Source organism: Ictidomys tridecemlineatus, chromosome 7 (assembly GCF_052094955.1).
Source record: "Ictidomys tridecemlineatus isolate mIctTri1 chromosome 7, mIctTri1.hap1, whole genome shotgun sequence".
Classification (NCBI taxonomy): Eukaryota; Metazoa; Chordata; class Mammalia; order Rodentia; family Sciuridae; genus Ictidomys; species Ictidomys tridecemlineatus.
Window position 1 is genome coordinate 125,463,654 of NC_135483.1, and position 16,148 is coordinate 125,479,801.

Below are 16,148 nucleotides of genomic sequence, written 5' to 3' on the forward strand. Positions count from 1 at the left end.
TTCTAAAAAGTGATTTTCTATTTTTCATGAAATTGAGGTAAATTAAAATAGTATCTAAAGAGATGAGAATCCATGTAGTTTAAGGAAACTTAATCATTTGACTTCAGATGCCTGTTTGTCATGAAAGGAAATTAAATTCCTTCAGAAGACTTGTATATACATGTTCAAACAAATCATTATTTTTCTCTTACAATACATGTATCAAAATATCATATATTTGTGGATATTACTGTGATGTGGTATTTTCACACTCAAAATCACTCAGATTACTTCCCACAAAATTGTAGAGAATTTATTTTTCATTTAACCTCTATAAATAACATAAGAGCAAAATTAGAATTATAAGTCATTATAATTCTCTGACCTTTTACTGCAAAGCATAAACTCAGAACAACTGCTGAATTGCAAATATTTATTCAGGTTCTGTTCTAAGCCTACAAGCAAACAAAATGTATTTGACTTTCTGCCAAAGAAGATGTTAAAAAATAACTATAGTTTTTGATTGAAAAAGATGTGGCAGTCTATATAAAAAGTAATACTCATGAATTAGAGGGGGAAACAAATTTTAAAGTGTCAGGAAAAATAGATGTACTCTATTTTAAAAGGTGATCAGTTATAGTTACATGAAGGGTAGGAATTTCACCAAGATGATTGATTTATAGAGGTCATATATTTGAGCATATAAGAAAAGTCTGATTAATTTAATTATTCTGTGGTATAATGGTTAATACAGCTAACTCTAACATTTCTAGTTACTGTTTCTATGTATATCTGTGTATGATTTCATAGAGATATGAGGAAGAAAGTAACCAATTATCATTAAATATGATTTATAAGAAAGTATGCTCTTTTGTGTAAGTTTTTCATAACTTACATAGTAATTATATGTAATTCATTTTGGTATTCTTTCCCATTGCACCACTAATCAATATAAGAATCTATTAGTACAGATATTTCAAAGTCAATTTTTGAGTTCATTTGTTGAACTAATTAATAGATCATTTTCTAGGGCTGGGGACATAGTTCAGTGGCAGAGAGCTTGTGTGGCATGCACAAAGCCCTGGGTTCTATCTCCAACAGTGCAAAATGAAACTAATACCCCAATATATCATCATCTTCAAAGCACAGAAATTAACCCATGTTGACATATTGTGGGTACCTATTGCATTAAAAATTATATCACTTGCAGTTTTGTTAGTGATTCTCTGTAGAGATGTTGGTGTAGCTTGGTGATGGCTATGGCAAATCTGTATCATTCTCCTCCTTTAAGGTTATTAGCTTCGTTGTTCCCCTGCCTCCATTTTTATCCTCAGCCATGCACTGAGCATCTCATGCCCCGTATAGTGTTGGCTACTAGGTAGATAAGATGGATAAGAGCCCCCTTATGAAACTTAGGGGAAATGGAGGTCAAGAGGGTTATCTTTCATTCCATTGTTATAGCACCTTGGAAATGAGTACCTGAAAGAATGCCTAGCAGAAAGCAGATGCTTAATAAATTAATGTTAAATATTATTATGGATTGAAGTTAATTATGTATGTCATTGAGACATTTAAAGTGCCTAGTGAGGAATGTGTATGTTTATACATGCAAGCACACATGTATGGGGACGAATATAACATTTTAAAAAATAATAAGTTAGAATTAAATACATTTGATTTGTTCTGTGACTGTGAGAAATTGTCAAATGGGGTAAAAAAGAACATGCCATGCATTTGAAATAGCATGGACTAAGTAATAGGAGTGGAAAGTGGAATTTTCTGTCTGATGGAAAAGTCATCATTCAAGACAAGTATAGCAGAATAGCATGAAGTTTAAAAAGTTGTCTCTGGAATGAAGGACTTGGTTTGTATGTTAACTACAACCATCTCATGTCATGTAACTTTGGACAAGCTATTTCATTATCCTATACTCTTTATCTCTCATATGAGAAAAAGAATAATAAATACTTTATAGGGAAGTGGGGAGACTTGGATGATAACGTGCATAAAACAGTATGATATGGCACATATTTTTCATTATGTGTTATAGATATTATCATAGGGAGTTTTATTGGAGGGAGGATGGGAGTGCCAGGGATTGAACTTGGGGACACTAAACCACTGAGCCACATCCCCAACCCTATTTTGTATTTCATTTAGAGACAGGGTCTTGTTAAATTAGTGCCTCATTTTGCTGAAGCTGGCTTTAAATTCATGATCCTCTTTTTTCAGTCTCCATAGCTACTGGGATTACAGACATGTGTCACCATGCCTGGCTATAGTTATTATTATAAAGGGTTTTTAAGAGATGAAACTTACTATAATGGCAATTTAGAACAAGTTTTTAAAGAAATTAGGAAGACATCTTAGCAAATATTTAATTTATTTATTTTGTATGAGCATCAGATTGTAAGGCATGACATTTTAAAGAAAAGTTTTAGGAATGTTTTTTAAAATGGGTATTAATCTAAGCATTTAATCACTGTAATTGTATGTAACATTTAGAAAAAGTTGACATTCATGTAATTGTTTTAGAAAATACTTTAAAAGACTTTTTCTTTCCTATGACTAGGAATAATGTTCTTCAACACAATTAAATGCCAGCATTACCTAAAAGATTTTCCATTTATATTTCTTTAAGCTAGCAAGTTATTACATTTTCCTTTTGAAAAATAACCTTTTCGGCTATGAGCCTGAATATGTGGGGCATCCTCCAACAGCAACTGTGTCACATTATACCTTTACAGTTATGGTGTTTTGGAAACTAAAATCACATCGTGTTAGGGAAAAAAACAATAGCATGAATGGATTAAGGTAGCTCTTGTTTGGATTCTGTAATTGACAATGCAAGGAAACATGTTTTTAATAGGTACCATAGGAAAAAGCCAAAAAACAGGTGGGCTAAGAATGGAACATTTCCACTGTTAAGGGAATGATGACCAGTTGAAAATGAATTTGGCAGATTCTATAATGTTCCCATATGATGTAACAGTGGAAAGGTGAAGATAGTGCTGTAAAACACAGTAGAGAAATTAATTGTACTTTGTGGAAAGTAGTTGTTACTATAAAGTTAAGTGACATTTGTTCAGGGCAGGCCAGATTGACAGTGGAAATAGACTTATTTCAAAATGTGTGTAATGATACATGCTTCCTCAGTCTCCAGATAAGAGGAAGGAATGTGATCTGTGCAAATCCCCAGAGATTAATGAGGAAAAATTATTACATTTACTTTGAGTGGCATCTACAACATGAGATGATTGTTAAAGAATGATTTAAAACATATCTAAATTGGCCTTTTAATTCATTGGTACTCCAATAATAATAATAAAGATTAAAAAGAGCTATTAATGATCCAACCTTTATTATTTACTAGCTAATATGGTAAACCCATAAATAGGTTTTAACATTTATTGTCATAATAACTTTATGAATTATATATTAATATCCCTGTTACTATGTATATTAAATAGCAATTAAGGTTCAGGAATTTAAGCAATATGCCCTTGATCTTATATTGAATAGTTCAAACAGAAACAATCTCAAATTTATACCCTAAATCTTTGCTACACTGCTTAATGTTATTCTGTCTCTCCTAAGTATGTTTTCAGCATGAATTCCCTGTTATATTTTATATCTGCCATGGGCCCTTAGCATCTGCACTTCTATTCCTTTGGGGAAGTGTAGCAATTTGTTCTGCACGTCGTTGCTAAGAATCTACATATTTTTTTCTTTTTTCTGGGAACTTAGAAATCTAGAGTATTATGTTTGAAATATCTGTTGCTAAATTTCTGATTGTAGTTCTATTTCCTAACAAATATAATTAGATTTTTCTTCTTTTTTATTTTTTAAGAATTCTTTGACCTAGCTTGAGCAATAATGGCAAACTGATGTCTGAGAACACATTGTAAGACCAAGTGCTTGTAAATAATAGAGGATAATATTGGGTTGAATGCCTGCCAGAAACTTCCACTTCTCTCTAAAAGTCTGTCTGAGCAGACTATGTTGAGCTTTAAAGGGATTCCTTCTATTGGAAAACTGCAGTTTCTGGAAACGATTTATGTATTCTTAATGGCTTTGCAACCTGCATCTCAAAAGAACTTGATGCCAGTAACCTTAGTATTATTGAACTGTAGAGTACACAATATCTTTATGTTTTATAAACAAGATAAAAATCATAAGCTTCTTCAGAAAGTTTATAGTTTAAATTTAGGCTCAGCACAGTGTAATAGAATAGAGAGCATGCAGAGAATGCCAAGTGATCCTCACAGTTATTATGTCTTGGGGGATGGGTAAATTTTTGGAAGTACTTTAGGGAAGGAACAGCTACAATCTCATTCAATAATCTCCAGAGCAATATTTAGGATGAACTAGGAAATTATTTTGTGATATACAACGTGCTCTGCATGCTAAGGTCTTAGCTGATGCAAATAAAAACAACAGCCAATTTGAAGGAAAAGAAAAACAAAGAAGATAGATTTAAGGAGGAAAAATAATGCGTTATTTCCTTTGTTTCATTTAGTGCTCACAATATGCAAGTGAAATCTGTAGAGTCAGCCTCAATTACAGATGATAAAACTGAGGCTTAAAAAAATTTAATAGTTTTTTCAAGGTCACACATTAATTAGTGGAAGACATTAATTAGTAGAGGAGCAGGGATTCAGTGCTTGGTGTTAGATGGGACATCTGCTATGTCCTCTGTATACGTGGCCTTGTATTCCCAGCTTCATTTGGACCCTAGAAGATCAGCTATTGTTATCCTGCAGCATCTCCTTTTTTCTAATGGATAGAAATTTCTAAAGGTTTTGTTTTCTCAGAAAGAAAATTGAGAAATATGCACCCTACACTAGAAATAAACAATGTACAATTTACTTAATAACCTCAAATATGCATACTATACACATATATAATATTAATTTTTAATTCTGCATCTATATTTTAGTATCATATCATTAAGAAAATCATGAGGTAGAAAAGTTATTGATTGTGAGCATAGGTTTAGAATTCAGTATAGGGTATGAACTGAGCTCAACTGTTTACATCTTATTATGTGAATTTTCCAAACTCCCTGAAATAATAAAACCTGATTCATAGTGTTTCTCTGATATAATAAAATAAAATTCATAAACTCTATATGGCACAATGTTTGGCACAGTCTTTTTATGTTTATTTTTACTTTTCATTTATTATTTTTTGGCACATTTTTAAGATTGCAATATGTAACTAATATATTCACTAATGTTTTTACAATTAATATTCAACAATTTTAACCAATAGCCAGGGGAACATAGGCAGACAACCTTTGTCCTTATTAGTCAAAAATTAATTTAATTTTTAAAAGCATACTGATATTTTTGTGTTCTGTATTTTTTCTACATTTATAAGAGGTACCATAAATTTAATAGCTAATATTTATTCAGACATTGCAAACAATATCTCATAGAGTTATATGGATGATTATTGGATCTAAGTACCATTATTATTTTAATTTTAGAAAACTGGTGAGAAGAAGCAACTACACCTTCCCAAAATTAAATTACATAGATGGTAGAAATGGAATGTGGCTCCAAGATTTTCTGGAAGAAGAGTTCTTTCTTCATTGAGCCATGCAAAGTGCCTCTTGAGTTCATCTCTATAAAAATGGTTCTTATTTTCTTTATGCCTCATGTTTTTGTCTTTATTGTGTCAAATTGGATCCTCCTAACCACAAAAAAATCATAGATTCGACAATATTGTATCCAAAGTTGAAACTTTTAGTATTCATTAACTACATTTTTTTAAATTATAGTTGTAGATGGTCATCAGACTTTATTTTATTTATTTTTTATGTGGTTCTAAGTAAAGATCAAACCCAGTGCCTCATACATGCTAGGCAAGTGCTCTGCCACTGAGCTACAGCCTTAGCCCATTAATCATATTTCTAGTACTTATATCTCTACTATTCCTTCTTTGGACTACATAATACAATTTGATAAGAGTAAAATGTAGGTATTAGGAGCATGAATTCTCAAGCCCATTTTCTTGAGTTCAGATTTCAGCCTCAGAACCTCTGTGTAATCTTACTGTTTTTTTACTGCTCTGTGGATTTAGTTTCCTCTTCTAGAAATATGAGACTCGGGTAACAGTGCTTCCTCACAGAGTTATGAGTTTAGAGAAACACTTGGGACATAACCCTATACAAATATTGTTATCACATGGCTTTACTGAACTTATGATTTTATATAATAAGAAAAATAGTATTAATTTAAAAATTTGAATTCTACCCCTCCTAGTCACTATTACAACATACCACATTACTGATTGTCAATGACTACCTTGAGTTGTTTTCTAGAGGATTATCAGAAGCCAAGGATAAGAGCTAGAAAAACTTAAATAGAGGTAAAAACCTTACAAAATTTTGACTTTACAGATCTTTGATTTTTTTATGTACTTAAGGTGTTACGACATTTACAATAGAAGCAGGTACTCAAATGTTTGTTCATATTAAAATGCCTATAAGCATCACTAGTGAAATAGCATGTGATTTTGCCTGAAAGGAAGGTGAAATTCTATTCTCCTGTTTGAAATTAACTTCGTTTTTTTTCCACTGATATAAATGAGGCAACAACATTATAAAATTGAAAAATATGAATTATTATTATTATTTTACCAATTCCTCTACTAAACAGCTTGTGAAAGTTATCTCTGGACCTGTCATTTATAAGCTATAAATAATAATGGCTTCTCTTATAGACCTATTAAAGGTTGAAAGAATTTGGTGTTTAGATAGTGATCAAGATGACTTGTTTTTATTGTTTCACGGTGCTTGCCTGTATTTCCTGTGCTTCCTGAAAATTAGTGAATTAATAAATAAATGAGAAAGTATGATATATTAGTAATTTGTCCCACATTTGTAATGTAGAAAATTATATTAAGTCACTGAATATAAGCAATGCTTTGGTTAATTTTCAGCCATAGACATTCAAAATATTTTCAATCATAGGAAAAAATTACATTATTCATATTTCCAACTTTTAGAGTTTCTCAGTATTTTCTGCCTAAATACCTCTACTAGCAAGAGAGACTAAGTGTGAAAACTTGGGGTTTATTTCAAAGCTGTGCACAGTGATGCACTGTATAATCCCAGAGACTTAGGATGCTAAGGCTGGAGGATAATAAATTCTAGGACAGCCTCAGCAACTTAGATTGTCTCAAGTTAAAAATAAAAAGGGTTGGGGATGTGTGTCAGTGGTAGACTTCTTCTGGGTTCAAACCCCAGTACTGCAAAACAAAACAAACAGACTACATAACTAAAATCAATTATAATAATGTTTTAATTACACCAAAAAATTTTGCTAGCAGTTTAATTTTGTTTGCTTTTTTGCTGTTTTTTTTTCCTACTTTATTAGATGTAAGTACATTAATAATAGATATTTCCAGTCTTCAACATCATAGTGTGAAAATTTGATTTTACCTCAGATTATTATTAATTTGAAATCAATACATGAATTTTGATATAGACCTTTATAAATTGGATAATAGGAAAAATGTTTATGATTACCAGTGCACAATGAGCTAAGATATATACTTGAGTGCTACTTCTTTTTTGCAAAGGCCATTTCAAAATGGTGCTCAAAAATAAAATGCAAATTTCAATTGAGAAGCTTTGAAGTAGATATAATTATGTTTTCTAAGAATATGCATGCATGATAGAATTCTTCCTTTTTGAATGCTTTACCCTATATTTCTTTCTCTAATTCAAATCATTTTTAAATAAACTGTCATAACTAAAATACTATTTGAATTAAAGTAAATGCAGGTGAATACCATTATTCAAAGGGTACTATGTGATTGTACCTCTTAACTGGCAATCTTACTGTTTGCATGTTTTAACCAGATTCTAGACTGGAACAAATGTGGTGAAAATCAACACGAGCTCATCTCTGTGGAAACTGGCAAAGCAGCAGATGCTGCTACTGGAAATAGCTGGGACTTCTTAGTCTTGAGATGAAAAACACTTTGTGAAAAAAGATTTATTCTGTGCATTGATTCACGGATTAAAAGGGTATACATTGTTGTTTACTGTGCCTTATTCCAGTGGCAGTACATCTGCTTAAAATGCAGACAGGAAAGTCTAACCCCTTTATTTTTGACATTTTCCTTTCATGATTCTGCCTTGACACACACTAAGTTCATCTCTTTAACCTAATTCAATGTCCATTTAAAGAACATATCTGAAATCTTTTAAAGTGAAAATGACAGAGAGTCTCCATGTGATGAGTCTTTAATTAAACTTTCAGAACACCTCAAACTCAACTCTTCTCCATTGTTTCTTCTGTGTCACTCACATGAGATAGACACGATGTGGATAAATATGATATAACCACAGGCCAAAGGGAATCACTAGATCCTGTGACACAGAAAATATTACACAATCGATAACTGCTGAACAGCAGAGGCTTTATCTAAATCTTACCCAAAATAGAAGTTGCTTTGGGCAGAGGACACAATAGAAGCAGAAGAAGAACAGCCTGGAGATCATTCTTCCACAATGGTGTCTATGTTGCTGTGCTTCATGAGCATGCGCTAAATAAAGCCAAACAGTTATAGAAAGATAGATTATAATGGTGGTAGTTATCAAATTTTGTTCCAGTATTTATTCCATTAGAAATAATTAAAATTAACTTGTCAAAGGAAAAACCTGTGAAACATACCTTATATTTCAAAACACTAGGTTATATGGAGTATATGCTTTCACTTTAGATAATTCTGCTTGTCTTCAATTGCCAATGAAATCAGAAGACTTCTTTTAGTCAAAATGGGGTTGTACGGAAAATACTACCCAAAATAAAAAATGTATATTTATGATCTTTTTCATTGATTTAAATTGTGATACAAAGAATTTATGAATTCATAGAGTGATGTCTTTTAGGGAGAAATTAAAGGGTGTTTCAACATTATTTGTTTTATTATTTTATATGTAGGGTGCTTGTAGGGTCTTTTCTCTATCTTTAAATTTGTCAATACAAAACCAAGTAAATGTATCAAGAAGTTAATTTTATATCTTTTCTGATAAGGCAGAATTCTATCATTTGATCCTAAAAATATTTAGTCAGAGACTAAAAAATTGTTTGAAAATACAAAATGTGGACCAATGTTAGTTTACAAAACTTACAAATAACCTTTTAAACTACATTATCTTAATACATTAATGTTTCTGGGGACTATTCTTGACATGCAATTGATCAAGAACACTGATAATTAGTTCATACAGAGTTAAAGCAATAAATTGTTTAGAATCAACTTCCTAATTAAAATATTAGTGGCATTCTAACAAAGTACAAAACCACACACACATGTGTACATTCAGAGAGAGAAATGAGAATGATACTGACATCTTTTCTCTAAAACATACTAGATCGCTGACCACAGAAGGCCAAGAGATTTAATCTCTTGAAGTATTAGATTCCTTATCTTTAAAGTGAAGGGAAGAATATCTTCTTGACAGAACCATATTGAGGACTAGAAAAAAGTAGATAGCACCTAGCACAGTGCCTGCCTCATGATAAGTATTTGTCTTCAACACAAATTGTTTTGTTGTTAACTATCCTTAAAAATATGATATGTGGAGCTGGGGTTGTGGCTCAGCGGTAGAGTGCTTTCCTATCACAGGTGAGGCCCTGGGTTTGATCCTCAGCACCACATAAAAAATAAGTAAATAAAATAAAGATATTGAGTCCAACTACAACTAAAAAAATATTTTAAAAAATATGGTATGTATTGATAACATTCTTTCATAATATATAAATAATAGTATTCACAAGGCAACAATTTGAAATGATTCAGTAAAAAAATCATTTTACTTTCAGTGTGCCTTTTAATTATACATTTTATCCAACTTTTTTGTAAATTTTGTATGTGTGATTACCAGTCAGGGAGTAAAAGGGCAGAATATCCCTTTACTCCAAGTTCCAGGCTTAAAAACAATAAAAATAATGTGACAAGGAAAATTGAATTGAATGCTAAAAGACTGTCATAACTTGTTTAAATTACACTTAATAATTAAAGAAATGGTTTTTAATTTTTTAATTATATACTTTAATAGCTTTTAATAGAAGTCTGATAGTAAAGGTAGAGGAAGGTGGTGAGTTTTACTAACACAAAATTTTATCTTTTGCCTGAAACTTTGATATATCTTTTTAATCCATTCGTGTACTTCCAGTCTTCAAAATGCATATTCAGAGGCTGATTGATTTGATAGTAACTCAAACTAAATAACTGATTTTTGAAGAGAGCAAAATTGAGTAAATCAGAGTACCATGAGATAAACGATATTCAAGCAACATAACATACAAACAGCAAAATTTTACATCTGATATCCAGCATCCGGTTCCAAAAACTCTTAGAGCAGGAATGGAATTTTGGCACATCAAGTGACCCAGATTACTGATTTTATATTATGTATGTCTAAAACCTGAGCAAAAAGTTTATTCGGACTTTGTAGGTCCAAAAGGATAGAAGTATCACAATGACTGTCCCATACCCAATATAGAAATATCTTCATCTTTTATTCATGTAACAATGAGAGGGTGTTAATTTTGGTCCTCTTCCCTCCCTCTGTTTTCTCCGTATGAAGAGAAAGAGTTCTTTTCTATAAAGAGTCAAATATGTGTAGATAACGTATGTAAAACATTATATGTTATTTTCATGCTCACTCTTGAGACAGGTGTTGTTTTCCATGCTTTAATCAGAGGAAAATGCTGCTCAGTTAAGAATCTTTCTTAAGTTTACATAGTGGAAAAGTTTGGATTTGAAATCATTTATTTTGCATATCACATTGCTTCCTAAATGACAGAAAATGATTACATAATTTGTCTACTTAGCTCCTTATAGAGACACATATGTTGTGAGAGTATGCTATGCTGTTTTTTTTTTGCTTTTGGCTTACAGATAATAAACAATATTATGTTATGATGTATTACCCTTCAAACATCAACAGTTCAGCACCCTCTTTTTCATTAGAAAAAGGTATATGTAGCAAAGGTATTATGCATGCACAATGAAACTTCTAACCTATTTTATCATTTAGTTAACTTAGATAAATGTGTGAGCAAATTGAACTGTGTAACTTGCTTTCCATGTGCTTCCATTGAGCATAATTTATCAACAGTTTTCTCTCTGTTTATAGGAATGACTTGCCAAGCTCGAACATCATACACTGAAGATGAAGTTCTTTGGGGTCATCGTTTTTTTCCAGTAATATCCTTAGAAGAAGGATTCTTTAAAGTTGATTATTCTCAGTTCCATGCAACATTTGAAGTCCCCACCCCACCTTACAGTGTGAAAGAGCAGGAGGAAATGCTTCTCATGTCATCCCCTTTAATAGCACCAGCCATAACAAACAGCAAAGAAAGACATAATTCTGTGGAGTGCTTAGATGGACTAGATGACATTAGCACAAAACTTCCATCGAAGCTGCAGAAAATTACTGGAAGAGAAGACTTTCCTAAAAAACTCTTAAGGATGAGTTCTACAACTTCAGAAAAAGCCTACAGTTTGGGAGATTTGCCCATGAAACTTCAACGAATAAGTTCAGTTCCTGGCAACTCAGAAGAAAAACTGGTATCCAAAACCACCAAGATGTTATCTGATCCCATGAGCCAGTCTGTGGCTGATTTGCCACCAAAGCTTCAAAAAATGGCTGGAGGAGCAGCCAGGATGGAAGGGAATCTTCCAGCCAAATTAAGAAAAATGAACTCTGATCGTTTCACATAACAAAACACCCCCTTAGGCATTATTTAATGTTTTGAGTTAGTAATAGTCCAATATTTGGCTGAAGAGATAATCCTCCCTAAGAAATCTGAAAGATATATTTCTCCCCCAGTCTACTTAGCATATTTGAGAACTCTTTATTCCCAAGTATTGCTACTGTGCAGAAAGGAAAATCAGGAAGGGAGAACATCATAAGGAAGCTGTTAATGGGCATGTATTATCACATCAAGCATGCAATAATGTGAAAATTTTGCATTTAGTTTTATGGCATGATTTATATATGTCATATTTATATTGTATATTCTGGAAAATATATACAAATATATATTTAAAGGAGAGGTAGTCTCCCTATCATTTCTAACACATGTATTAAGCCAAACATGAGTGGATAGCTTTCAGGGTGATAAAACTACACACACACATACATGCATATATATATATACATATATACATCCATGTACACATACATACATATATATCTGATAAAAATTGTGATGTTTTGTTCAAAGTTGTAGTTCTTGTGCATGTTTACTTTATTAGACTAGGAAGGCTACTGGCATTAATTATTAATACCAAATATTTTAGCCTTAAATTATTTGTCATTTAAAAATCTGATTTAATGTTTTCTGCTGTTCAAGGTCATAGAAGGTTCAATTGTGTTTTATCATGAGAAGGTCACAAAAGTTTGCTATTTACAGCCCTGCAAAAGTATTGCCTTATACATTTGACTTGTAAATTTTAGAGCATACCGATACCTGGTATATCATTGAAATTTTCTCATGATTTTAAAAGTTGCTAGTACTGGGGGGAAATTAGTGCTGATTTATTTGAGAATTAGTTCTTTCCTGGACTAATTAAAATTTGAAAATCTGTTTTGTACATGATATAATACAAATATGAGCTCTGAACAAATGCTAAATCACTGTAATGATCAGTAGCCAGGTTCTATTTGAATATATCAGAATCTGTGTGAAATGACATGGTCCCTGTTTCAAACAGAACCAATTGGAAACGTTTTCACTTCTATTCTGGAATTTTTCTGTCCTTTTAAAAAACAAAAAAATAAATATCTTTAAGGGAATGCAATAAGGCAAAGAAACAAATGATAAATACTTATGCTTAAAATATGTTTGTCTAATTGAGTCTCTTTTTATGCTGTTCTTTTTTATGACATTTGTTGTAAGAAGAGAGATTTTTTTTTCATACCTGGGAACTGTCCCAGACCTGTCACTTATAGTTCAGAAAGATTGTCTGGACAGACCTGAAAGAAATTAAAATTAGATGAATTGAAGATAACTTACACATAGTTCTTCTTGATGAGCACTGATTTTATTGGTATCTTGGATCCCTGGTCTACTCAGTTTTAGCAGTACGATATGTCTAACCCCAATGGTCATACTCATTATTAGGAATCAAAATTATTGATCAGTAGAACACATTCAAAATAAGATTTGAAGTTCAAATTGTTTATGAAAAGTTAGAAGTGTTCCTTATTAGAATATTACAACTTTTCCTACAAAACTTCTTTGGGCATTGCAATCTAATTCTGCACAGAAATACTCCACTTCTGACTAATGTGCAAATCACTAATGGCTGGTTTGGGCTCCCATCATTTGCTATTTTTTAGCAATCCTGTGATGATTTTATTATTGGCAAATTATTACATCAACGATTCTATCATTAACTATAATAATATCTTCTGGCTACCTCTATATCAACCAAATTCTGTAGGTGCAAACATATACCAGGGAATTGTAACTGGCAAAATGATCAACCTTGAAAATTAATCCACTGTGAAAAGAGCGGTGGCCCTACCCCTTGATTATTAAACTTTCTTATTTGCTGGATGTAGGAAATGAGATAGTAGCAGAGAAAGGGGCCTAGAGGCATGGCATACTCTATTTATTAGCAGTGGAAGAAACTGCATAGATCATTTAGTCTAACACCTTTAAACTAAACAGAGCCATAATTTACTTTGGAGAGTCATTTAAATTTGTTTTTGGTACCAAGAAGAAAAACCAAAAACAAAATCTTTGAATGTATTCATTCATTCAACAAAAGTTTGCATGCCTTCCATGTCCTAGGCAATTTTTACTTCCTGGGGATTTGAACATGACTAAGTCAGAGGATGTCATTGTTCATCATGGACACAGCATACCAGTAGGTGGGAGGGGCAGAAACAGACAAAAAAAAAAAAAAGACAATTTCAGATAGTCAAAATGGCAAAAGAATGAAAACAGGGTAACAGTGGCCAATGACTGTGTGGGGTAAGAATTGAGTATTTAAATAGAGATGATTAGCTTTGGGAGGTGAGTAGTATTTGGATAGAGATCTGAATGATGAAGAGTTCCTGTTGCCAAAACTGATTAATCAAAGTGAATGGTATTTTTTTTTATCTTTTCCACATGTGTGGGAAAGGTACAATTTCTGCATGTAATTGCAGTTTAACCCCTATTTCTAGGTTGATCATAGATCCCAGTTTACCCAGGAAAATTCCAGTTTTTACCTGTTGTATTTGTGTAATTATTAGTAGCATTCTCTTTCACTCCTATAATGTCCTGGTTTGGATGATATATGGCAAAGTTTTTGTTGAAACTATATTATAAAGTCTGATATATTTGGATAAAAATAAAGAATTGCTTTTCTTCTCTTTTTGCTCATTTTTTTTGACATGGATCAGTCCAAGCAAAATCATCTCAGTTTCGTATATTTCATCCTAAAGGACTTCTTATTAAAGTGGTTTCATGTAACATTTGTTCATTCTGTATGTGACATGTCTCTTGGCATTGAAAAGTTACTCATTTTATTGAATGAATAAAAAAATAAATCTCAGTATTTCCACTTCAGGAAGTTGTAAGAGCTCAAATCAAAGAGTAATAGTCAATTTAAGCCAATTTTCATTTCACCAATGTGCTGGCTATTGGAAAGCAAAGCGTAATGTGATCATTGAACTGAATCACTCCATTTAACTAGAAACTTGTCCTTTTTGTAGCATTTTAATAGTATATCTCTTGTTATAGTAAAATATTTCATTCTATTCTATATATTCTATCAAAATGTTGTAAATAAAAGAATTATTTTGATAATGCTGATCCTTAATATAAATATTTATTCTTTTCAGCAATATGTGAATATACATTGTAAATATATACCAAATGAAAAATAAGGATATTTTATCTTTAATTATTTCTGAAAAATTATTCTTATGCTGTTTTAAATTTATGCATACATGGCTTTAAATATCATGAAAAATATTCAGTTGTCTCAGCATTCAAAACCATCTTTGTCTGAACAGGATGGGTTTCCATCATGCATTATTATTATTATTGGAGGGAGACTGAGGTCATGCAGAAGCTGACTTACATCCTTCATGTATAATGAAAAATTTCCACAGTTCCTTACTAGCAGAAGGTTTGGCACAGTATGTCTATGAACTCTACTTCAAAATTTATGCTTTAATTATGTTGTACATACTCAAATTATTATCAAACTAATTGCATTTTTTGGCATGCAATCTATAATTAGTTAAATGTACAAGGTCATTTAGGTTACAGAAATATAAAACTCATGTATTCAGTATTGCAAGTTCAGTTTTATAAAAACCATATTAAACTTTTGAAACATCAATGGGTTTAATTTTCATAGTGTGCTTATCATTTTTTTTTCATTTTCCTACAGTCATTCACATTCCTTGATTCATTTTGTTTATCATAAGACTCGTAACTCCTGAAAGACAATCATTCCATTCATCAGAAGATATTTTGTGAGAATCCCTTTCATTTGGGTCCTTAGTGGTGAGCTGCTTCAGCAATCAGCAACATGAACATAATAATGCTGATGACCTGAGAGCTGTTTTTCTGGGAGGAAGCTTCATGATCGTCTTACTCTTTCCTGAACAAACCAGTGTTTTAAAAGTTACAGTAAGTAAACTAGAAAAAATGTGGTTTCTAATTTGGTTTAAATATTGAACCATCTTTTAATTAAACGTTGTTTCAGCTGAAAGTGTTTCATAGAAAGACATATATTCTTCATCTTGGATCAGAAGAGTCCTGTGATAATGTTCCCCACCACCAGGATGTTTATGTAATTAATCTAAAGAGCTAAGTAGTTGTAGCTTCTGACCTGGTGAGTTTCAGGACAGTCCTCACCATTAAGTGAAATGTTTTTTTATTTTTTGAAAATTATTATTTATTTTCACCTGTAAAATTTCTTGAAATCATAGCAATTTCAGAATATTTCAGCTGTGTATAACCGAAGAATGCTATAGAGAATAAATGTGGTAGGACCCACTGAATTGTCACTGCTTATGAAGAATCACTGCTATTTATCCCTTCCCAGCATTGAATGTGTCAATCACTTGCATAGTGACTAGCAGATGTTATTTGAATTCTTGGAATAACTCTGCATGGTACATTATTCCC

General features: G+C 31.9%; 1 protein-coding gene across 3 annotated transcripts in view; it reads left to right on the plus strand.

Moving 5' to 3' along the window:
- Kcnj3 (potassium inwardly rectifying channel subfamily J member 3) overlaps nt 1-14,377 on the plus strand; it is a 142,986-nt gene extending 128,609 nt beyond the window's left edge. For 2 of the 3 annotated variants that reach the window (XM_078017426.1, XM_005315791.5), the window contains one exon: nt 11,144-14,377. In XM_078017426.1, coding sequence (XP_077873552.1) covers nt 11,144-11,730 — 587 coding nt within the window. In that variant the 3' untranslated portion in view covers nt 11,731-14,377. The remainder of the gene's footprint in view (nt 1-11,143) is intronic. The other variant, XM_005315792.5, reaches the window with a different exon arrangement.
- The last annotated feature ends 1,771 nt before the right edge of the window (nt 14,378-16,148 follow it).